The sequence below is a fragment of the Poecile atricapillus genome, chromosome 1, assembly GCF_030490865.1.
Source record: "Poecile atricapillus isolate bPoeAtr1 chromosome 1, bPoeAtr1.hap1, whole genome shotgun sequence".
Classification (NCBI taxonomy): domain Eukaryota; kingdom Metazoa; phylum Chordata; class Aves; order Passeriformes; family Paridae; genus Poecile; species Poecile atricapillus.
Window position 1 is genome coordinate 165,303,299 of NC_081249.1, and position 26,156 is coordinate 165,329,454.

At 41.7% G+C, this 26,156-nt stretch overlaps 1 protein-coding gene across 3 annotated transcripts in view; it reads right to left on the reverse strand.

The window, feature by feature from the left end:
• The window catches only part of TC2N (tandem C2 domains, nuclear), a 32,396-nt gene extending 18,011 nt beyond the window's left edge, over nt 1-14,385 (reverse strand). For 2 of the 3 annotated variants that reach the window (XM_058862614.1, XM_058862601.1), the window contains exons 1-2: nt 14,169-14,324; nt 510-637 (exon numbers count right to left, since the gene is read on the reverse strand). In XM_058862614.1, the coding sequence (XP_058718597.1) occupies nt 510-576 (67 nt within the window). In that variant the 5' untranslated portion in view covers nt 577-637; nt 14,169-14,324. Of the gene's footprint in view, nt 1-509; nt 638-14,168; nt 14,325-14,367 lie in introns of those variants that run through there. The other variant, XM_058862609.1, reaches the window with a different exon arrangement.
• Between the last annotated feature and the right edge of the window lie 11,771 nt (nt 14,386-26,156).

Sequence of the window (26,156 nt, forward strand, 5' to 3'; positions counted from 1 at the left end):
CAGGAAAAGATATTCATCCTCCTGACACCTGTACTGACCCAAACTCTTTGCTTCCCAAGCAATATATTTATACCTTCTTCTTAAGTGAATTTTCACAGGAGCTACACTTGTATCATAAAAGAGTTCTTCAAACAAATAAGACACCAAAGAAAATCCTAACAGAGTTAAAAATATCCACGAAGTTCAAAAAATTAATAAAAAAAGCATTCAGATTCTGAGAGTTTGAAAGATATAAGACCTTTACACAACCTTGGGTAAAAAAGCTGTCTTTTTTGGACAGTATTCTAGACTGCAAGGAGCAGATTTCAGACAAGTGTTATTTCTCAGTTCCAATTCATAATACTAACAAGCATGTGTTCAATCTCCAAGTGGAGGTATGGAAAGAATTTTGGATGTTGTAAGAGAAATCAAGTTTATCAGGGGTAACACAGTCATTTTATTAATGGGAAATCTCATCACTAACAAAACAGCAAAACTTTTATTAAACCTTCATTATATCAGATACTCACGATCAGCTTTTTCCTTGTCCATGCAGAAACACAGTTTACAGCAGGTTTTTATACATTCTGTTGCCATTGTTTTCAGTGTTATAATTTAGAAGGGGACCTCAGTCAGTGATCCAGTGCAGCTATCAAACCTGAAAAACACAATAAAACAAACCATAGTAGATGAGAGTAAGTGAAATCAGAATCCCATATCAGCTATTTAATATGTAATTGCTTTTTCTACACAGTCGCAGGATCAATCAGAAAGTTACTTCAGCCATAAAAGGATCAGAGTCATCAGATTTCTCTCACTGAGAAGAATCCCTTTTATATAAAAGCACAAGGAAGGAGAGAATTTTAACATATGGCATTCAAATACTTTCAGTGATCTACTCAGAGAGGTCCCTGTCTTTTGGGAACACTAGAATTCTCCTCGTATTTGTGTGTGCCACCGTGCTTTGGAGTTTACTCAGCTTTACAGCTGTTTTGACATGGTATTGTCAAATAATTTTCAAGATGTGTTTTTAATTGTTCCCCTTGTTCATGTTTCTCCTATCCTCTTTCACTTCCCTACTATTTTCACATACATCTATACATGTTTACATTTTTTACTTGACATATTCCATACTTTTAACTTGAAAACATGCTTTATAAATGATGCCAAAATTGCCTTCTTTGAGAAACTACTGCTTTCTCATAATTGTATACACATGAAACTGAAGACCTGGTTTATTATATAATTGTTTGCTGTGCACACAGAAATAAAACATACTGACTTACAGCAAAATAAGAGATATGTAATCTATGAAAGAATGAGAACAAGTCTCTAACAGCTGGTTAACATTATAAGAACTTTATGACAATGCTAACTGGCCTCATTTAAATGTCTTTATTCATATCCTTATGTTCTCTTTTCAGAGAGACATAGACAGCTGCACTGCCTCCTGTCCAAAACTTCAGCTGTCTAAGTCTAGTCCTTTTACATCCACCTAAAGTGCACATGGTTCTTAGGAGAACATACCCAAGAAACAATTCTAACATAAGGAAGATTAGAAGACACCAAATAGGACATGGACATAGGCTGAAGGGATGGGGAAGACAACAAGTAAGATAGAGGGGGAAAGCACAGAGAAAACATGCAGTTTTACCAAAAAATGCAAAATGGACATGTTTGCTTAGTTATTTCAATTGCAAGAAATTTCTGAAAGCATCTGTTTACCAACACGGAAACCATTCCCTCTGCAGCTTGAATGATACCCTAATTTTCTTTGTATAGTCAAAGACAGCTAGAGAATCACACAAAGTCTATGGAAATAACTGTAATAGTCCCCAGATTTTTTCTTGCATTAAACGCCCCTCAAATTCTGTAGATGTCAAGTAGAGATACTAAGCTAGGGACGCTTCCTCTAACTCAAACACCATTACTTTGCACAGAATTCCTCTCTCAGTACCTGCCTTCATCCTAAAATTGTCCATGATGTAAGTACAGCATAAGATCTGCATCAGAAATCTTCAGAGGCAATGCCACCAGCTCCAGAACCCGCTCTGCATCTTTACAGAAGCACAAAAGGAGGCATGAGATTTTCTCATTAAATTCTCCATGGTTCTAATGACCAGATTTTCACTGCTGCTCCTCCCTTGGAGGCATACTCATGATAGCTAAGGCTGCTAATTTACTTTGGGTGCCCTTGCAGTGATTTTCCTTCCCAGCTGTTATCAGTACACAGCTGGAGTTAATATGCTTCACTCTTGTTCACCATGTTTAAAATGGACTGAAACAGCTGCTCTGTTTGCTCTAAGCTTTGCAACAATGGTATCTAAGCCTCAGTGGCAGTTTGCACAGGCAAAACACACTTTTATCTCAAAATGTCCAGATTGAATTTATTTGCTACTGCTGGTGAAGAAACCAAAATGTTAGCACAGGCCTGCGTTCTAGCTACATAAAGTAGAATTTTATATTTTGCATGAGAGAATATTTGGTTCCTGGTAGGGAATTGTTTACTTGGAACAATTAATGTGAGCAAATAAACAAATGGAAATCATCTGTCACAAGCAGCTGCCTTTCCTTCACAGGGGTGAGTGCCTTACCTAGAAAGAAAGGGCTTCATATGGGTATTGAGAATTTAACAGTCATAAAGGAGTTCTACACCTCCTGTTCTTCTATCATTAAAAAAGACCATGTCTTTCACAGTAATGCCAAGTCAGCTGTGATAGTCTTTAATCATTATATTTTTTCCCCATTTATCAATATGCAAATGTTCAAACATTTTTCTTCTATCTAAAGACAAATATAAAGCAATTCATTACTGCCTACTGTAAAGAAGAGTTAGGATTAGAGATTGCTCTTTAGCAATAGGCAAGGCAAAATACCAACAATGGATGCCAAAGTATATAGACACACGTTAGAGCCTCCATTTCAGTTTTAGCTTAATTATAGGAGTTTGAGAAGAAAGTTCCATGACTAAGAGACTACACTTCTTTAAGCTTGAAAATGTAATGGTTTCAGTGACAAACCTTGCACTTGGATCCCTAGACTTACACCACAGCCACATTACAAAAAAAAGACTGCATTTGCTGAGGGACAGGGCATTTAGACACAGTGCTCCCTCATTCTACTTAGAGCACTTTGCCTTGTTCCTGGAATCACAACATGATGGTCTCAATTACTTTTAAAAGTTTTAATTCACTTAATTAAGCTACCGTGATAAATATTGTTGTTTTTTTGGTTTGAGCAATCCTGGCAGTAAATTAGATGGCTTGGCTCTCAGTTAATGTATTTTCTTGTATCTGTATTTTCCAAGCTGCCTACAGTTATTTATACAACTTTCACTGCATGCAAAAGTTTTCTCTTAACCATGTGGGAGAGAAAGAAATATAGCAGGTTCTGTTGTATATTTTATTAACTGAAAATAAACAAAAACATTGTAGAAGACTAAGCAAGTATTTTATGATCTTGACAGAAGTTGACATTTCTATCAAAGGTTAAACTTATCCCACATGCCAGATCCTTTTGCTGGTATTGGCTACCCAAAAATCCTCAGTATACAATTTAACAGTTGTTAAAAGGTTGTACTAAAATGAATTTATTTTGGAATGTATTTATGAAATAAACTAGAACCGTAGAGACATTCTTTAGGTGCACCACCAAATCCCAAAGAAGTACTGACTTCCCAGCAATGTTATCCATTTCAACAAGAAGTTAAGATGCCTTGGTGCTATCTCTACTTTTTGGGGTCAGTTTTTGTTAGGCAATGCACATAACAAGGACATCCTCCATTTCTGAGATTCTAGACTGACAAAACGATGGGGAAAAAGAGAATTTCCCCTCATTTTTATATAAATAAACAGAAAAATCAGGTTGCAGAAGAGGGTACTGAACCCAGGTCTTGTCACTCTTGTGTAAAATTCTCTCTTTCTTGGTATTTTTCACTAAATTCAGTAAGCCATTTCATTTCTCTCTTCCCAGTATCAAGCCAAAGTAAGATAAGCAAATGTAACTCAGCAAGAGTACTTCCACACCAAGGCAAAAAGAGAGCCAAACTTATTAGAACATCCTGGAAACAGCAGTTTAAAACCTAACCACACACATACACTGAGCCTAGAGGATTATAAGAACTATTATTTTAAATGAGTTTAGATGGAAAACATAAATTATCTTAATGATTTCCAGATTCCTCTGATAGAAATTTTGACTGAGCTAAAAACAGATAACCAGAGTATCAAAGACTTTAGTTCCAAATGCCTCCAGAACGATTACAAGACAGAGATGTTTGAAGAAGAAAGTAAATATTTCCAACAACTCATTAAATAAAAAGAACATGATAGAAAACGGATGATCGCAATATTAAATATTAAAAGCTGAAAGCAGTCTGAGAAGAAATGTCAGGTCTTTACTGCCTTACAAGGAAAGGGTGTTTTGCAACAAGCCTGCAGGTTGCCAATGAATTTTACTGCATATAGTCACAACTGTGCTCCATAGGAGTTGAACAGGTAACACATTCACAACCACACAATAGAAACAAAGGTGAAATAGCTGTCCTCAAACAGGGAAAGCTGGCTAAACCAGTGGTTTCAAACATTTTGAGATTTATGGCCAGTCATAAATGTATACAAGACATTCTCGGATCTGCATTTTAGAAACATACCACAGCAAAATTCTAGCAGCAATAAGTTCTCACACAGCAAGATGTGTAAAACAAAATATCCAGAAATAGGGATCATCAGTTTTTATAAAACATTTGGGACAGATCTTCGAATGACATAAGCGTCTACAACTCCACGAGCCCCAGTGGAGCCAGGACACTTTGCAATGTATGAGGATCTGGCCCCTGGAGAAAATGAGCTCAATCTTGCTAATTCACACCTCAGCCAAACACCCAGTTTATGATACCTCTTATGCTACCTGTTTATGCTACCCTGTGACTTTCTGCCTTTCGGATCCAGAAGATGCACTCAGTCCCAGTCATAGAAATTCTTCAGAGAGCGTAACGGCACCAGCTCAGGTCTCCAGATGTTTAACAGGAGCACAGCACAGCAAAAGCTGCTTCTGATGGAGGTCAGATGGATTATCTTTCAATGGTGCAGATGCTGCTTAAGGCTTAACTTCCACAGCCAGTTGTTTTGTGGTTTTGCTTCTGGGGGAGTGTCTGGGAGCTGTACACCCCTCTCAGCACAGCTCTTCATCTGAAGAGAGGTGACTGATGGCCACCACATCTCAAAACTGGCCAATACTAGTAAAACAGCCTCAGTGGTTTTGAGACATTTGCCTCCAGGTGCTTTGCTATTGCAGCAGCAAGAACAGCACATGTACCCACATACACTTACCAAAGACATAAAGCCCACAGTTTAAAAACAAAAAACAACAGTTTTTCTGGGGACTGTAGGCAGACCTGAATTGTACTGCCCACACAGAAGAGACCTGTCTTCATGTGCATCTGAGCATGGGGAAAGAGAGGACACAGCTTTCATTCCTATTCATTATAAACTTCCGCAGTAGCAGGATATCTGAGAGATTGAAAAAAAAAAAGGAAACAAAAATGTCATGCCAACACACACCTATCAGGTGCATGATAAGAAGCTCCTTTCTATACCTGTTTCCGGAAGAACTCCACAACAGTGATCTCTGCAATAACTATGGGGGGTGTGTATGCAAACATACACCCTCCTTCTCTGCTTGTAGCCACAACTCTTGGAAGAGCACGAAAGCCCTGGAAATTTGCATGCAGAGATTATTCTTCTTCTTCTGCCTTCCAAGGAAATTAAGATAACGTGACGCTTTCTCTTTTTTTGTGCGTGGAAAAAAAAGGGGATTTCACCCTGAAAGCAGTGGATCGCAAAGAAGATGATGAAATAACACAACAGAAAAAGAAGTTATGAGAAGGCTTTTGAAGGACACAACCAGAAAGACATTCTTGTGAGACATATCTTACAAACAATTCAACAGAAACATAATGAAGAGAGGCAAAACTCTCCCAGTCCAGCAAATGAAAAAAAGAGTGCAATTACATATTTAAAACTGAAGAGAAGACCATGTATCATTAACCTAGTTTAGCTGATGGAGATTTTATGACAGACCATTGCACAGCCTGCCTTGGGCAAAGCGCCTCCCAGAGTTGTTTAAGCAGTTGAATTAGGTAACAGAAATAGATGGTAAAGTCACACTCCATGATGCAAACAAACCACCAACTGCCTGGGCTCAGGAAGCACCATCCCATGCTGGTAAATGATGACACAGCAGCCCATCAGGGGAAGTTTTACACGTTCCTCTCACGGAACACAAAAACAGGAAACAGAATGGAACAGTTCATGGGTCTGACCTGTCACAGCCCTGTGCTGCAACCTCCTCTCATTCACTTAGAGTTTGCTAAAGCAGAATTTTTCTTTTGAAGATCAGAAAGCCCATTATGAGCCCTTGTCCCACTCCCATCATGCTGTAATGCAGTTAGGAAAAACGGTATGACCCAAAGAATGTACCCCCGAAAATGTAGACTTGTAAGTTCTTTCCCTTATCTTGTTCTCCCCAGTTCCACTTATTGGTTGTGTAAATTCCCCCCACCCATTTCCCCTGCCTTGAAAAAGGGGTGCTTATCAATACCTCTTCCTCTTTCCCCCCTGCAACTTCACCCTGAAAGATCCCAAGAAATAAAGCTGCAACTGCCATCTCAGCAAAGGGAAAGAGCCTCGTTTTTAGGGTCTCCTCTGGCAAGCTAAACTACCTCCCCAGCCTCCCTGGCTGCTGCGGGGTGGACAGTGGTAACAGAGAGGCTGGGGACAAAGTAATAATAGCACCCTCAGCCTCTGACACCACTGGTTTTCAACAAGTTACAGCTGCACTACACTCAGCAACTTCAGCAGAAACACGTTTTTATTTCAGAAAATATTGCAATAACTAATTTCCTTCACTACTAATATTTTAACTCTATCTCCAGGAACTATCCTTCTCAGACTCAACAATATCACAAGATAATCTAAAGTGAAAAAATATTTCATTTAATAACACTTGTAAGTACAAGATTGCTCTCACTCTCACAGTGCTGTATTGACATTCCAAACTGTTACCAGTCCACAATTGGCTCTGCATCCTTCTGACTGTATTTTGAGCAAGTGAAGAAGATGAGGAAGTTGGGAGCCTGCAGACAGCATCTCCACACTCCCTTGGGTGACTGCCATAGCAGCCAGGTAAGATACTGTTTGCTGGGCTCTCCTACAGGTAACAGTTGCAGGCAAAGTTTAAAACTCTTGTAATCAGCAGCAGTGCTTAATATGTTACTGCTATCAGTCAGGATGTGACAACTGTACAAAAATATTCTTTAACTACAGCAAGCTTCTTTTGAGAGAAAGAAAAGCACCTCAGAGATCAGTTCTTAGCTTAGGTGCTGTCATAGCAGTAAAAGCAGAGCTCACTGTGAGCCCAAGAGCTGCTTTGCATTTCTCCTGCCAATGAGGTCTAGCTCTAATTGTGCCAGGGCAGAAACAACTCCTGGAGCAGCCACATCTTCCCACATGCACTTTTGAGAGAACATGCTGTGTCCCACTCCAGCTTTTCCTTCTCCTTCCAGCTTCTCTGCCCAGACAAAGATGATCTAATGTATGTCTCTCTTTGTGCAGGCCCTGAGCTGAACCCTAAAGATCACTTGTGCAATCTAGCTGTGGTCTCATTCAGCTCAGCAGCTGCTTCTTCCCAGGGCTCCAGCCTGGAGGAGGCCAAGTGGCTTTCAGCACATCTGCACACAGAGCCCAGGCACAGAGCAGCAGAGTACATCACAGAGAAGAACTAATTGCTCCTGCCTACTTCCCCAAAGAAAAATAAAGCTGAGCAGGTGTGTGTGCTTGAGCTATTGTGCTACAGGAACAACTGCTTCTGCTTTTCAGGCACCCCTCGGAGAAGGGGAACAAACCCTGGCACAAGTACAGGATCCAAAGTTGTCCTTCTGACAGGAGCCCCAGGGACACAATGCCTCTGGTTTAGCACTGCAGCCTTGCACCTGCAGCCCTTAAATGCAGACTTAATCCAGTCCTACCCCAGCATGCAAAACATTAATAATATAATTTACAATGGCCAAAAGAAAAAAAATCCATAAATCTGAACCAGCTTTTCTTGTGTGAGATTTATATTTGAATTAAGAAGGAAACATTATAAATCTATCCCACGACAAAGCTTTAAACTTAGGATTTTAATATGCTGAATCCCCTATGTTCTGGGCTGTAAAAGTTGATATAGTGTTTCTTCCTAATGTTGCATTAGGCAAGTAACCAATTCCTCCAATTACTGATCTGACAACACTGTTCCTGTGAACTGAAGATAAATTCACTGACTTGGACAAGAATGTATAATATTGTATGTACTGGGGCAGTAAACACAAAAGAATAAATCCATTATGTTGAACTGCAGACCTTTCTGGATTCAGATGGAAAACGGCAAAGCAAGAGTTGAAGTCAGGACACCAGAAAAGAAAGCTGAAGAGGCTAAAATATCTGTAAAAAGAACTTGGCTTTTGATGAGAACATGGAAAGAATTCAACATAAGATAAGTCCTTTGCTCTAAGCAGATTAGGAACAAATCACAACAATCACCAACTGTTACTTTATAATCTAACTTAAGGCTTTATGTATTCTGTGTCAGGTTTTAATCCATATTTTTTCTCTTTTTGCCATTAATGCCAAGAAGCCACAAAAATAGAACTGTCAGCAGTCCTTCTATAGCTCTGATACCAAAGAAAACTGGAAACATCTGGATTCATTTTTCAACAGAACAGCCAAGGAGAAGGTATTTTAGGCAAGAGCATCTGCCTGTGGAGTTCCCTAACATGGCTAAACGTGTCTAGTTTTGAAAAGATGGCTCTTGGAAACCAACTCAATTCAACACTGAAAAAGAGCATTAAATGGCATTAGGACTCCTCAGCCTCTGCCATGACCACAGAGCCATACAGAAAACACATGTATACACATATAACATCCAGACAGCTAATGCAAATAGCTCTTCTGTATATTTGGGGAAAAAATAAAATAAAAAAAAAAAAAAAAAAGAAACTCGAGCAGTTTTGCATGGAAAAATAGTTTTATTACCATTAAAACAAGAGTGAAGATGGACAATTTCTTCACATACACACAGACACACATCTATTGTTTTGTTTTACGTGAAGCAGATTTTAAATAGCTATGTTACACATAATTATTATCCTGTTTCATGATGAAAACAAAAAGCCCATCAATTATGGAGTTTCCAATGGCTGAGGATTCCCTGTTCAGCAGTTCTGCTCCAAGGTGTCACTGTAGAACCAGTTACACGGTGGTGAGAGGAAGCAAACATGTAGGTTGTGTAGATGAAAGCTAAAAGACTATGTCTGAGATTAAGAAAGGAAAGGTGAGTTAAGTACATTTCATATATGCAAACAGGTTAAATGAATGAATCAAGAACAGGAAATGGAAACTGATTTTAAATAATTCAAATCCAAACCAGATTGGGAGTATGGCTCTGCAGGGCATGTGTACTGAGCTCAGGAAGCTGCCTAAACACACACTGAAATAAAAGTCCAGAAGGATACTGTCCTTATAAAGTACAACTATTTATTACTTTTTGCATTAAATCCACCCAGACCAGGAACCCAGAACCACTTTAACAGCCCCAGCAGTGCCTCTCAGAGAGCTTTACTGGCTGGAGTTGTTGGCAGCTGCCCAGCCAGATGAGTGGTAACCAGGCATTGTGTAACAGAGGCATTTTTCAAGGAGTTTGCATAGACACGGGGAGAAACAGCAGAAATCAAAACTGTTTCAATTTAATGGCAGTATCTAAACCCCAATCATTATTGGCCAAATGCTGCTACAGCTCTGGGACATGGTGGTGGGGCTTTGCTCCCTTCTGAGAAGACAGAGGTCCTGAGAGCAGAAGTTGGCAGCATGAAGCTACCATTCCCTGTTTTCCCTTAGGACAGAATTGTTTAACAGCACAGTGAACAACAGCTACACCATAAATGTATGGTTTTTTTCTTAAAATCTTATTGAGTTGAGAATCAACACTCTTCCTAAGAGATTTTGGACCCATGATTTCACACGCTGGTGAAACTAGATCTGGAAGTGCATATACCACTTACTAGAATGAAAGTCAGAGTAATTCAGGCAGATTATGTCATTTTATTAAGGCTTTATGGAAGAAACTTTTTTGCAGCTCTAATCACTGCTGAGAAGAGAACTTGTATGGGAAAGTCAAATAGAGTTCCCAGTCTAGATGCCGACAACTCCCTTTTGCAAAAGTAAATCATAGAGAAAAAAGACCCCAACAAAACCAACACAGAATTAAAATTTTAAGAATTTCCCCCTATTGAAAAATTAAACTGGTCTTGAGAATGTTTTGTGTCTCTTAGAAGTACTAAACAACAGAATTTCTTTCAGAAACAGGAGACAAAACTTGCTTTTGTATCAGTTCACCACTAACCACAAAGGCACTGCCCAAGTGACTTTTAAACCTTATCCTGACTAACCCCCCTCTCTGCATGGCAGGTGCTTTCCTTACTGGAAGACATACAAACACAGTAGACTGACTGCAAGCCTGAACTTTATAAAGGGAATTCTGCCACAGCCTCGCATTTCCCTGCCCTCTCCAGCCCCTGTCAAGTCCTGGTCAAGGGCTGGGCCATCTCTGGCCACATGAGCCACCTGACCCAGCTTCGACAAGCAGGGTGGGCAAGGCCACATCCAGCCCCCTCCGCCCAGAGAGCTCAGTGGAGAGGGGTTGCATTCCTGCAGGGAGAAGGGCCCCCCAGCTCTGATGATGAGGCTGTCCCACAGAAGCCAGGCAGCCTCGTGTGCATTGAGCAGCCCCCGCGCTCTGCAGACGGGGCCCAGCGCAGTGCCCGGAGCACGCGGCCCCTGCCCAGGCCGCAGCACCCGGCACCAGCTAAAGCCAGGTTCCAGGCTCCAAAGCATAGGTGCTAAATTAATGGAGTGTCAGGGAGGTTTCAAAGTCACTGGGACACACGGTCCTAATAGACTGTGTTTTTTGGATTTCAAAGCTGGTTTAATTGCCAAAAGAGCATCTCCAGAACTCACTCTTCAGGCCATTGCAGTGACCACAAGGACCCCCCAAAACATCAACACCCTTCATTTGGGACCTGATTATCTGTTCTCTCCAGTTTAAGTCTTGCTATTAGATCACTGGAAAACAAAGATTCAAAGCAAAATCACCAGGGTACAATTTACAGGAAAGATAAGCACCAGATTGACGACATGATTTTTTTTTTTTTGGCACTGAATTAGTGCAAACTTCAGCTGCAATGACAGGCAAACAAATACTCATACTAAACTTAAGACAAATATTCTCGACAATTCTGTGAGGTTTCATGTGTTAAGATCATTAAAAAATACAATGGAACACAGAGAAGCTCGAGCCACCCCAGGGCTTGAACCTCTTCCCACATGAGGCTTCTCTGTTTAGATGTGAAGATCCATCCTGGCTGCAAAAGGCTATCAGTCTAACTTCTCCCTGCATAATCAATCATTCTGATGGAGCTTGAGCAGCATTACTAACTAGAATGACAACATGGCTTAACTCAGAGGCTGTTTTACTTCAAGTCAGAGCTTGCTCTGCCTTTCACTTTAAAGAGTGAGCTTAAGTTCTCTGCTGACAGAGATTGGGTGTTGTCCTACTTAGATTAGAGAGAATATTTACCAGATTTAAGGTATCTGGGGAGATAGCAATTCAGAGTAAACAAAGCCATTATTTTATAAAATTAAACAAGAGTCCAAAGAGGGGAGCAATAAGTCAGGATATGCATCACATAAAATTCACTAAATGAAGTAAATAGCATCTTCATCAAGCAAAAAAAGTTCAATAAATGTTTCACCAGAGTTAATGTGTACTTCTGGTATAAGCCACGGCAGAGAGGAGAGACACGAAGACAGAAGGCCTAAGCTAGCCAAAGCTTGGCTTCCTAGTTGAGGCTGCTCTGCTAAGACGGGTCCTCTGGCTCTGCCCACCACACATGGGGGCTGCATCTGCCTGTCCCGATCTTGCTTAAAGGGCTGGCTGCTACTGGGGGGGCTGTTCATCCCTGCCTTGACAACAGCCATTCCTGCAGGACCCAGTAAACACACAGCTGCATGGTGAGTTGGCCCAGCTCACTGATTAGATACAAAATTAAATGACCAAAATAAACAAACTTTTTTTTTTTTTCCCCTTAAAAAAAGTAGTTTTCCAGCTCTTCCTGTGGTGGACTGCACAAGGTGGGGTCAGAATGCAGTGGGGAAAACAGGGGGCCAGAGCAGGACTGCCCATTTCACAGCCAAGCCACAGCCCTGGGGAGTGCATTTTGAGTCACTTAGACCTGAAACTAAACCACCCACGAGAGGATGAACAGAGGCTGAGAGAAAAGCAAACCAGCCGATACTAAACAAGTGACAGAACAAACGAGGCAAACAACTAAGCCTGAGGTTTAGGACAAAGAAAAAGAGACCAGTGCCTAAACTTTTCTTCCAACATTGTAAATTAATAGCCTACACACACATGACTGACTGAGCAATCCTGCCCACATTCATTCCTTCTACAGCATAAGAAAAAAGAGGAATTAATCACCTGATGATCCATCATCTAAATTAAATGCAGGGGAGGGCAGTGGAATTAATTTGACATCTGTGAAGTCCAATATACCCTCCGGGTGCAACGTTTTTAGTAGATGTCATTTTTATGAGTATTGGCAAGAATCAAGGGACACTTTAGTAATAAATGTATTCTCTTGAAATTAAGTATTGCTTAACCACATGTATTCTGCAAATATGTATTTTAATATTTAGCATACAGTTGGTAAAAGGACAAAAAAATTAAACTTCCCCACTCCTGAATTCATGCCCTAGCCACCGAGTTGTAAGATCACAGCTCATCTAATGAATATTTCTATACTGAAAGCAAGGTGAAACAGTTTCATAAGCAAGAAGCCAGAGAACCAGCCCAGAACAGCACAAAGGTTTCTGTGTCTAGTGCTCTCTTGAGAAATGAAAGATACAAAATCAGAACTTGATTCTTCACATGTGTCTAACAGCTATAGACAAAACCCAGAAATAACAGGAAGAGGGGAAAAAAAGGCAATGTATTCCCTTGCATGGTTTTTAAGTAGTCCTGATCTCCTGATATCTAAAGACACTTGGACTCTCCAAGAACTTATCAAGGTATACCTCATTTCTGGATGCCTGGACAGCTTGGACACTCAACTGTAAAAACTAAAGGCACATAAAGCAGCAAACCTCAGTGCATTCAGCAAGTATCACTGGGAAAAGCCTGAGCCTGCACAGATCAGAGACTGAGGGTTAGGACGGCAAGGGTCCAGCTCCAAGGGGCGGGTGCTCACAGGATCTTTTAGATGGGAAGGCACTTGTCAGCTGTGGCCCCATGGACATCCTGAGATCTTGTTATTTTCCTGCACAATTACAGCGGAGTGACTGGATGTGTGCATTGTAGGAGCAGTCACGATATCAACCTTTTCGTTCTTATCTAGAGAAATGCATCACATGAGACACCAGGCATGTTTCCACATCAAAGGAGAGTTACAAGACCAGCTTAATTAAAGATGGTATTTATTTCAGATTGCTGTTTAACAACCAGAGTGATCCAAAATACCCAGGAATCCAGCTTCATGGTACGCATTCAACAACTGTAAATAGGACAAGCTTGAAACAGCTTACAATTATACCTGCTGCTTTAGCAGTGCTCTTGGATACAGCAGGGCATAGTTCAGTAAATATGTGTTTTCTGACGCTAATTTCATCCCACGTGGAGGGAAACTGTCTAGCTATAGTCACAACTTCCATTGGAGTTTCGGCTAAACCACATCTAATTACTCGAAGTGTTCCTAGGGAAGATGACCTAATTAGCTATCGCCGGCCTGTGACAACACTTAGCTGTTAATTCATACGGAATATTTGAACTTCAGAAGGCATTTTCATACAGCAATACCACTTTGAAACTGTTCTAAGTACAATTGAACCTCGGACCTAATACTTACGGAGATTCAATTCCCCAGTACTTCAAAATAGTTACCGCTTTCCTACCTGCCTACATCTCCCAAAGTCTGCCACTCGATAGGAAGCACAGACACACGGCTGCCTCCGCCGGGGCAGCTCCTGCACTTCGCGGCCGCAGCCCGCACCTTCCTGCCCGCACGTCCCTGCCCTGGCCCCCGCTGCCCGGCCCGGTACCTGCTGGGAGGGCTCCGTGTGTCCTCCGGTTCGGAGCCGCCGGGGTTCGGATCCGTCGCCGCTCTCCCCTGGCCGCTGCCCCGGCCCGGCCAGGTGCGCTCCCAGCGCTTACTCACCGAGCGCTATCGCGGAAGGGGAGTTCCCCCGCAGCCTCGGGACTCTCCCGCCTCACCACAGCTACTCGCTGCGGCAAACTCACCTCCAAATGGCTGCCAGTAACTCTTCTTTGGCGCTTGCTGGACCGTGACACCTGCAAAGTCGGTGCCAGAGCTGCCCTTCGCTTTGCTAGAAGCACGACCAGGCTTCTGTTTTAGAGACAGCGATTTTTTCGTGTTTTACAATGTTCATAAAAACGGCGTGTCCAGTTGGAATATGGATCAAGTTAGGCTTCACACGGACACGAGAGAAAGCCCCTGCCACTAGAGTGCATAGTTGGTAGGGTAATTTAGCGATCACACACAGTTGACTGGTTCAGAATTTTCAGCAGGAAATTCTGGTTTGGAAATGTCCTTGCAGGAAGGAGAAGTTCTATAAGTCTCAAGGTGGTTTCTTCTTGATTCTAGTTTTTGGTAATGGAAGTGCTAAAGCACCTCGAAAGGCAAACATGAAGAAAAGGTGGGGCTGGATTAGTAGGAAAAAGTGTGTATTTCCCCAAAGAAATGCTGTTTACACTTTGAAAGCATTAAAATTTTCAGTCATTGAAGTTTTGCACAGTTGCCCTAATAGCTTTTGATTTGCAGTTTTTAGTGGATTCCCCATACACCAAGACTGTATTTTTTTCTGTTACAATATTTTTAATTTTAAATTTAATAGCACCATAGATCTGTTGCTAACGAAGAATTTCATGCCTGTCATCATGCAGTGTAACACAGCTGCTTCAAGCTCCAGAGCCACTGTAAGATGAGAGAGACCCTCTGCCAAAAGCACAGACTTATAAATTTTGAGCTAACAAAGCATCTCTGTTCATCTCTGTGCAGAGCCAGTTGCAAGTACTGGGTATCACATAGCAGAGGGGCTCTGATTCCTGTTAATGGAACTCGAGAGATTATGCATGGTCACTGTTTTAAAGAAATACCAGTAACCTGGTATGCTTCCAGAATTATCTGAGTCCTTCTGAGGTGCACATCAATCACACATTTCAAGGCATCTCACTGAATTAATTTACATGACAGAACAGCTTTATTTTCACTCTTCACACAAGTGTGTTGTTTAACTACTGATAAGGCCCCTGTATGCAGCTTGCTGCTATCAAGTTACCCCAGCATTGTCATGCTCAAGGGGTTTTTGGGTACTCAACGACCTCCAGTCCTGCCTGAAGGGCTCGCCAGCTGCTGGAGTTGCAGTGCAGTAGCAGCCATCCATTGGGACTGCAGGCTGCATCTCTGATGAAGGAAAAAAACATTAAAACCAGTATTTTTGACAAGGCAGTTAAAGGAAAAAAAACAGTTTGCAATATGACCTTCCTTCTTCATCGAGTCAAGACTGCACCCTGTAATTTGAGGGGGCCTATTAACACATCTCTATGGCTCTTCTGATGGTTTGGGACACATTTCAGTCTTCTTTTCAGCTGTTTGAAAATTGGGGAGTTTGTTTCAATAAGCACAAAATTCAGCTGGGCATGGTAAGGGATGTGGACTACCGGATCTTGTGTGGATGTTAAGAGCATGTTACTGTTCTGTGATGTTTTTAGCTGGGATGAGAGACAAACCTCCCCCCTTCCTTAAAAGATTTTTGTTCCAAACAAATCTAGTCTGAAGATCAGCAGTGAAACCAATTTACCTCTTTTCTTGTCAGCTGCAAATATGATCTTCCTTCCCTGCCAGCCTCCTGGCAGCACCCAGAGTGCTCCATGCTCTGCTGCATCTTTCTAAAAAAAAACCTCTCTTGAGAAAGATGGTGATGGTTCCCCTGCCTCACTGACTCCTGCTGTCAGCTCCCTCTCCTCTGGTGAACATTCCAGACTTTCATTGCAACCACTCATCCTCACTGATTCCTGGTTCTCTGCGGCTGCTCTTGCTCCTTATGCTGCTTCCCATCCCAGGCATCCCCAGTACTAAGACTGAGCTAATAAACTGGGCTGCTTTTGGCTGGTTCTGCCAAACCACAGCACTCTCAGCTCCAGAAATGCAGGGCTGAAATACTTGAGCAGACTCATGCAGGGCCAATAGAAGAGAATTTATTAGTCTGGGCTATGCTTCACCTCTCATATTCCCCAGTGAGGCCTGTCTCATCTGTTTTGAACCTCTGCACTGCAGGCTTTTTCACTTGTTGCTGAGCCTGTTTATGCTATTGGATTACAACTTCCCAGTGTTTTTCTTGTTGAAAGAGAAGTAGCCAGAAGACTATAGAAAGTAGCTGCAAGCAGGAGTCTATATTATCATCTCTATGCCTCAAACATTTAGGAACTGGACCTGAAATAATAAAAAGCCCATGTATAAATACTGACACAAATCATGAGTAATTATTTACATCTGCAAACACTTTCAAACAGATTAAGACCCTTTTTCTTCACTCTGTGCCAATGCACCAGTGAACATAGTTTTCAGCAGGAATGCTGATGGAGGCTGCAGCTTTTTGTAAATCCAGACAGAACTCTCCCTCATGATCCTTTGCATCAGAAAACTGATCCCACCACCCGTGCACACTTACTGACATGCCAACTTCCATGTTAAAAATCAAGAGGTTCAGAGGTTGAATCAATGTTTGCACAGAGCACACTGAAATCTTTTAAGCAGGAAAGTGGAAAATATAATTGCTTAGAAGTTCTTGCCTAGTTTATGAAGAATTACATGAAATTAAGCAATTGATGATTCCAAATAGCCTTCCCAGCTCTCTCCCAGCTGAGAATCCTTAAGAGCAAGCAAGCATTTAACACTACTACTTATGAAATATTCTAATTTCAGAAACTAACATCAAGTGATGTACTTCTGATCAGAGTTAAATTCCAGTATATATTGCAATAGCCAAGTGATGAGCTCAGCCATCAGGACCTAAAAGCAGGGCGTTATCAGGACAAGTCCAGCACACAGCCTACATCATCTCATAGCCAAACTCTGTGTGTAACCACTAAATTAAGTTCTCTGAGGCAGAGACATTTTAAGAGAAAAAAAGGATTTCGCAATTTAGATTTCAGTGAAATAGCAGAGTACTTTTCAGCTGAAGTCTCTAAGCAGTTAATACACCTTAGTTACAAACAACTTCTGCAGCCAGAGGATTTTACTACCATTAAAGTTTTTGCAGCAGTAATCTTTGTCCCCTGAGGTTTTTTTGGGAGAAACATGAAACTGTTTCCTCATCCTCCCTGTCCTGTGCTCTCAGCTGGAGCCTGTTTTTTTTTCCATTCCCTTCATAACCTTCAGGTTTAGCTGACACCTTCCCCCCTCTGCCACAGATGCTGGGTGGGGTCCACACACTTCATTATAGAAAGCTGCTATAATTCAGTCCATAACTATTATTTTTTATTTTCTCCTTTTATCAAATGCATGTTTAACATCACACTTTCTTGACATTACCTGTTGTAATTCAGTCCACCATCTGAGACTGCAGCCAGTTGCCTCCTCCCACAGAGCTGCAGAAGGACATCTTTACTGCACAATGTCCAGTACCATTTGAAAATGCTGCTACAATGCCTAGACAAGCAATTACATGGGGATACTCTGCTGTTCAAATTAGACTCTCTTTATCTCATTCAGATTTGATGTACTGTGAATTTGAAAACAGATTTTCTGGCTTGTTATGTTTTGCCTTATGCTGTAAAGCAGATTTTCTTTGCTCGCACACATCATTAATACATTATGATAATAAATCCAAGGAGGGCTCATCCTTCATTCACCAGAACACTTTGGTCCTGTCTTTCCACAGCCAGTCCCACATCTGTGTGAGCTGCAGCGGTTGCTTCTGCACTACACAGTGGCCTTTAACATTGTCAGTGGCTGCCAGCCCCAAACTGTCCAAAGGCAAGGAAAGGTTCCAAATTATCCAGTGGATAATCACTGAGGCACAAAGGTGCTGCTCTGGACAGGCCATCAGCTTCAGCCCAGAGTGATGAACAGGAGTAACTGCAGGTGCAGGAGCAAACGGTTCTATTTCCTCCTCAGGAGACATTTGTTGCTGCTGCTAGTGTCTAGGAATCCAAGATGATGAATCCAATAAACTCAGGAGGCTTTATAAACCTTTATGTGTAGTTGAGAAAAGGACATAACAGAGCCAAGGCATACCCCTTGCAGTGTTTTCTAATTGTATCCTTTTCTTGCCTGACTTCATTAAGAGCCAGATACTCTTAATCTGGCACAAGCTTGGGAGGACATTGTCATATCTACTGAAAAACATTAAGACTAAATGTTATCAACATATTGACACCTTCAGATATTTTCTAGGGGTCTTATACCTGTAAGATTGTGGGTAGGTGGTTCTAGCCCAGCTTTAAAATGAGCTTGCTACATCAAAAATCAGTTGGCATATCAAATATATCTTTAGATCCAAACAATTCCAGTAGTTTCCTCTTTGATTTGATGCTGTAAGACAAATTATTTATACAGCCTGCAGTTTAAAAATTGCATTGTTCAGGATAAATGAGAAATTTAGAACCTTCTCTGCTGCTGATTTCAGGAAAGATATGAAAGATGAGTTATCTTAAAAGTTCTTGTCTACCTTTCAGTGCAGTAGTTGGACTTGGTTCAATAACAGGGTTTCAAGTTGTTCCCAAACCTTCATTGTTAGTGGAAAAAAAAAGAACCAACAACAAAACAGGAAAGACCTGTTTCAGAAAAGGCTGTTGTATCACTGAAAATGGCCCATGGAACACCTGACTCTAAAATATGCTTATTTATTATAAATAATTTCCATGGCGTCACATTAACAAACATAAAAGGTCACGAACTCCTGTATTTGAAGAAAATGTGTTTGACATCTGGGATCTGGCAGAAGTTCCTCCTGTGGGATAGATTGTTTGCGCAGAGCTTTATTGAAGGATAATATTAAGAATGAATTACGAAATATTAGTGTAACCTAGTAAGAAATTATTGTATTTTACAAGCCAGAGACATAATAGATCTTACAGAACTTTTTCAGTTCATCTGATTATCAAGGAATGTTAGCTGTGACCACTTAGCAGTGAAAATCTGTGGGGCTTAAATGCTGCAGTTAGAGATGGACTGAAGGGTAAAGTCCAAATGCAGGCAATGGCTTAAATGTATGTCTGTATTTTTGTATGCCCCTGCTCTGTGAGGGAGTGAGGAGGGAATTGGCAGCAAGCCTCAGTAGTTGGGGAAGCTGAGGGCTGAGTCAAAGCCAGGCCACCCCTGTGCACCCCCAGGCAGTGAGCTGGGCAGCATCCCCAGCCCAGGCATCAGAACCTTCCTGGGGCTGGGCTGGGACTGACATCAGGGCTCTGGGGAGATGGAGACTGTCACTATTACACTTCATACTCTCCCCTCTCTTACCCATGCCAGTCAAAAACTCACAGGCACAGCCCTTTCCCTGGCTGGGGAGTGTTCCCTGGGCTGTTTGTGAAGCCCAGTGTCCCAAGGGTATGTTCTCCCACTAGGCTGGGATCATGCCACCTCATGGGGTACTTCTGGGCTGTCTCCCCAAACACTGTTACAGTCCCACTTGCTTGTGATACCACCCAGAAATGCCTCTTGCAATGTGGAATAGGGGATAGGAGGCAGCTTGCCCTGACCTCCAAGCCTGCTCAGGGCCTGGGTCTTGCCTGTCCAAGCAAAGGGCAAACACCTGCCTGGGCCCTTTCCTCCCCCTCTCTTTTTGGGACCTCAGGGCCAGGTGCTGCTGCCATGCCCTCTATTTTCACACCATCATCTCTCTAGAGTCTGCTCAGAGCCTCAGGGCTGGCCTGTCTCCCAAAAGCAGACACATGCCTGCCTGAGGATGAGCAGATGTTCCTATCCTTGGGAAGAAGAGGCCAGCCAGCTGCCACCCGCGCACAGAGCAAGGGCAGCACACAAAAAAACCTTTCTGAAAGGGAATGAGTCAAGAAAAAGGCCCAAAAGCACAGAAATAATTTACTGTTTCTAGTTGTAAAAAACTTTTTTGTTGGTCATCAATGTTCAGGTGAAAGCAAATCTCAATTACCTTGCTGAAAGGGGGTGATGACAAAAAGCCATTACGGAAATCACTGCGGGTTAAAGTCTCCCGGCCCCATTGAAGTGAGGGAGCTGGGAAGAAGATCCATGGAGGCCAGGGACTTGTTCCTCACAGAAGCTGGAATGCTGTTCCTCCATCAAAAATTGCTTGGTTCAAAAGGGGAATATATACCTCCAAATTGGAGCTTTGGGCACATCCCTCTGGGGAAGGCAAGGTACTTAAAGCCATTTAAGAAATGACATAACTAGAAACAGAAGTTACCAGCCTACTCTGCCCTAATGTTAACACTTTAACCCAGCTGCAGGTTGTTTTGCTCTGTTCCCATGCAAACACACCAGAATACAGCACTCTTAAGGTACAGGAAATAAGGAAATAAGGGAAAACCAACCTGCTGCCTACATTCCCAGCCTTGCCTGTGCAGGACCAGCAGCACCACCGGCTGCTTCTGAGCCTTGCACCCAGCATCACTGGGAGGTAAATGTGCTATAGCCACAACCCTTGCTGATGTCACTAGGGATTGTAGGGCAGGAGTGAGGATGCACTCTCACCACAAAGCCAAGGATCTGCACGTTTAACCTCTGTTACATACAAGAATATTCAGAGAGGAGAGCACATACAGCCCTTGAGAGACTGCTCTGCCAAACAGACTGAAATGGGTTGCATTTGGTACAAGTCAGTCATATGTTCTGAGTGGATGGATGCAGGTGTCACAAACCAGTGTTTTACCAGGAAGTTTAACAGCTGAAAACTGCAGGTTATTTATTCCTGGCAGTATTTTCCTGAGAGATTATTTTCAAGAATCCTGAGTCAGCACCAATAACTGTAGGTACAAATATTTGTTTGTGGGACACAGTATCTCTGCTACACTATTTAACTGTACTCACCAGACCGGGAAGTTTATATATGTATGATTAAGGCTGACTTTCCATGGTGAGCAAATACCCACTTGCCTTAAATATTTTCGGTTGTCACTATTGCTATTCAACTCTTAGCTCTATAAAAACTAGATTGTATGGTAGCAAGGAATTCATGGGTGAAGGGTTAATTATTTCGTTTCAGCTTCAGGATTTAACTTCACATTAAAACCATGTGCATTTGTATCCAAGTGATTTAATGAAAAGTGTGGTAGAGGACAGAAGGTGCAGTCATACAAGCAAGCAAGGATTTATTAAATTAGTTCTTCAAGATCTCAGAAAACCTAATCAAACACTTCTCAGCTAAAGCTGTGGCTGTTCCTTTGCTTAAAGTCACATCCCACGAGTGACAAGGATTTTCATTAGCAAGTAGATGGAGGATGTGTTTCATTACTGGATTTTAGTTGATTATAAATAATAGATAATTACTTGATTATGATTTTGGAATGGTATGGTGACTGAACTGTGCCAGAACCCAAGACAAGAAGAATAAAACAGGCTAGAAAGAGTCAAAAATGGGAGTGCAGAAGTGCAGTTAAAGGTCAGCAACCAGCTGCCACTCAGAACAGTCCTTACAAGCAGTGGCACAGACTACAAACATCGTTGTGAAAGAGCTGAGATCACACTTGCTGTCCTAATGAATTACGGGCGTGAGAAAGTGTTCACCTGTATGAGACAGGGAACTGCTGTCTGACTTCCTGGAAAAAACATGTAGGCTCATTTTTTCCATCACTCATTTGGTTATGTACAGGCTGACACAGAGGAGAGTTTAACAACATTCAGCAGTACCCACAGGTCTAAGGAGGAACTGGTGCCACCAAAAACAGAGAGGGAGGAGAAAGCAGGAGTTCTGGTACACAGAATACAGCCCATGGGACTTCTCAAGGAAATACAATTCATAGCTTATGCTTAAGGAAGTGCAGCAGGAGGTTAAATCCCTGCAGGGTGTCATTTTTATAGCCCAGCAAAACCCCATCTCTCCAGCAGTGCAGTGTCCTTTACCAGCTGGCTGGATAGCACTGACAAAAGATTAAGTAAAATCTACTTCAGGTTTGTCCACATTTGTGAGTCAGCTCTGGAGAGACCATTTCCTTATCCACAGAGCTCTGCTCCCTTGGCTGGGAGGACACTGTCAGAACAGATTGGTCTTGCATAGTGAAAAGAGCAGTAGAGGGGAGGGGATCAGACTATTCAGTCCCATGTGCAAGACAGACATGGCAGCATGTGTAACAACAACCTGAAAAGCAAATTCTAAACTAGAGAAAGACAGATAAAGTGACCCAGGTGTGGAAACCCTGTTTTGGGCTACTTCAGCTGTATGCCAACAGCAAAGTCAGAGCAGCTGTGTTTTGTGAAGTGTTTGTTCTCTACCACATTTGGTGGAAAACCATCCCCTTGTTACCTTCACTCATCAGGCCGCTTCAACCAGGGCACCCCAGAGTGGACTGTAGAACCATAAGTCTTTGATCAAGGGTCACACCTACTTTCTCATTTTCTTTGAGTAGTTCTAAAGAGTTGTTTTCTTCTCTTGAAGAGAAATTTTGCAGCTCAGCATTCCTGCACTTGGCCTCTCCTCTTTCAGTTTGCATGTGTGCTTATTTCAGTGTGATTTTTCTTGAGCATGTGATTCAGAATTAATGCGTTTGCAGTGTGGTGAAGGGAAATGACACCTTCTCGTGATACTGGAAATGAGTGGCGGCACTTCCTTTGAGTGCATATCAGCTTTCTGAGTGGCTTGTAAATCACCACAAGCCCAGTGAATGGTGTATTACCTACCTCACTTTGCAGTGAGTTATTTGAGTGATAAGAATTCGAGACAGCAACCGTGTGACATAAGTTCCTTCACTTTCCATAAAACAAACCAGAGCCAGTTTTGGCTGTCCTTGCAAATTGCTGAAATAAGAACATTCCACCTGCAAAACACAAACCCAACCAACAAACTCAAACCTCATTAGACATGGGTCACTGAATACCATGTGGGTAGAAAAGCCTTTGTTGTACTGAGGTCATAAGATTTGTAGTGCAGGTGGGAGTGAGAACTAGCCACTGGTTAATGATTTATATATGAGAAACCAGTTCAGTCTAAATTATCTTATATTAACACTATTTTTATGGAGACAAGTTTTTTCTGCCAGTTGGAAGCCAAATTCTGGCCATAGCTTCATGATCACTGTACAAACCCCTGCCTTCACTGTCTCCAAAGACCCAGGACAACTGGGAGAGGGGTATGGCACCATGTCAGGCTGGGAGGAGAGCTCATCTCCTGGAATTCTCTGGGAACACTTCCAAGGCATGCAGCCTGTACACCTTCCTGTACACCCTCCAAATCTGCTGTATAAAGCATGGCTGGTGCTTGAGGGGGAACTGGACTAGGGAGCCATCCCCACCCCCAGAAGCAGTGACCTGCTCCATCCTTCAGTGAAATTGCAGGGGAAAGAAATGCCTCAGATATGTTAAGCTCCTAGTACAGATGAAGTAGTGTTACACAAAATGTTGAGTCTTATCACACATAAACCCACCAGGAAATGAAGGTAAAATACACACATGTACCTCCAAGTGTGGGCAATTTTACAACATAAAAACTGTGAAAGAAAATTAGCCTCTGGAAAATTAATTGTGTTTTGCTTTGAAGCTTTCTCTACTACTACCTGTATATTACTAGTGTTTATGACCAGTAGGTGTACCAGTATCACTGATCCTCATTCACCTTGCTTTCCAAACAGGTTACATAATTCTGTCATGCATACTTGCAGTGATCTTGTATGAGCACCACTAAACCAGTTAATGATCAAAATAAGCTAGAATTCAATTATAATTTTTGTAAGTAACATATTTATTTAAAAAAAAAATCTTTAAAATAATCCTTATTGGTGTATTCAATGCAAATTGTTCATGAGCTGTAGAACAATGCAAGACTTAAAAGCTCATTTTCTGCTAGAAATGAAGCAGTGGTTATAGACTAAAGGGACAGGATGAGGGACATTGAAACTATCCTTTTAAAATTACAGTACAAAATTCTTAAAAAGAAAAGAAGACTTCAAAATATAACATGTTTATTAATCCAGACAGGCTGCTAGTAGAAGATGGGGAAAGGACATCAGCAGCAATACTAAGGAGCATCCTTTGAGCTGGGTAGTGAGTCCTCCTCCTTCCACCTGTACTGGCTGCAGGATAAACTTTTGGTATAAGGTGGTACTAAATGTGCTATAGCTAAAATTGTATTTAGAGGTTTCTGGTACCCAGTGCATCTCATCAGGTGACATATTAGCCAGGGCATAATTTTTTTTGACAATTGATTTTTCATTCACACACATGAATGCTGCTGTCCTCCCCTCCCACCCCTGCCCCCCTGCTTTTTTTTTATTGAAGTGACTGTTAGTATTTATTTATTTAGCAGAGCTAAAATGCTTCATACAGCAAGAGAGATCTGTCTCAGAGATCCTGCACACCGAGAGCATTCTTCAGGACTTTTACATTATCTTAGTGTGTCTCCCCCTTGCCTCTGGCCATGCCTGCCTCTTTCTTGGCTCGACCATCAAACAGCCATTGTGTTTGTATCCTGATAAGGATCAGCTGTTCTTAATCCTGCTGAGGGAGACAAGGATGCTAGAGGTCAAGGAGTGAATTCTTCCTTTTACAGATGTTGTCTGGGATGTCTTAATTTCAGAGCTATTTATAGGCTACATGGATACTTATCTTCCTATGGAGATAATCTCCTTTTTAATATTTTGTGTTTCTGGTTGAATATTTTTGTCCATGTCAATGACATCATAACCAAAGCACTAAAGGTTAACTAATCAGCAAGCTCTTTTTTATTAAATTTCTGGTTCAATTGTAGTTGCATCCCTCTGTAATTCTAGTGCCTCCATGGGTATGACTACACTGCTGTGAACCAAATGCTGTCACGCCATTGTTAACTTGAACAAAATCAGACTGGTAATTCCAAGTGAGCACAACCCTGAGGAAAGGCAGAGGGATATACTAAAGCTCCCTGCATGTGGTATGTGTGTGGTAGGTAACAGCTTGGTCCTTTTAAATTTGGTAATTTTAAAATTTCCGTTCATACAGATGTATAAATTTTATAGACATGATGTAAATCTCCACTTGATATCATTCAGAAGTCAGTGAAATTACCCCTCCTTCAGCTCTATGTCTCTATGAGCTTTGTTTCTTCCTCACTGATCTGGTGTGTAGACTTGGGCTAGCTTCTGGTCACTGTATGAGCCCAGGGATCTCTGTCGAGCAGCTGCTGTTGTTTTGGAAGCAGTCAGTTTTTCTCTCCCCCTGTCCTATTTGAATGGCATCAGATGTCAGGGTCCAAAGGAATATTTTTAAATTATTAATTATATTCCAGTATTCTTGGGGATACTGATTTTAATAACAAATCTGTGTAATCTTGGCAGTCCTTCCTTTTTGTTTGCATTTCACATAATCTACAAAGCAAGTTTACTGACTAAAATGTTTCTGAAAAACAGGATTTTTTCATGAAGTTTGGGGAACTCTAGTCTGGATTTTTGAACTGTGTTTGCATTATGTGTAGGCAGCCAAGAAACACCATGCTTTGAAGTTTTTTGTCAAAAACTAACCTTTGTAACCATAGTTTCACATGTTGGTTGGAGAACATGTGCAGAAAATTGCTGATGAACAATCTCCAGACTAAGGTCCCAGTCTGGACAAACACATGCATGGAACACTGTAGAATCTCAAGGAAGTCAACATAATTCCTCACAGGTTACAGAGGAACAATTCCTATGAATGATGTGACTATGCAGAGGCTTGGGTATAGTTTGATGTATTAACAGAACAGAGTATAGTGCCTAGACTGGCCTTTGAAGAGCAGGAGTGAGGAATCATTCATGGAAACACATCAATGAATGTCTTGAAATACCAGAAGAAATTTTGAAATGTTAAAGATTATCTCAGGAAATCTCAAAGAACCCAAAGATAGTGCCCACAAAGAGATAGTGCAATC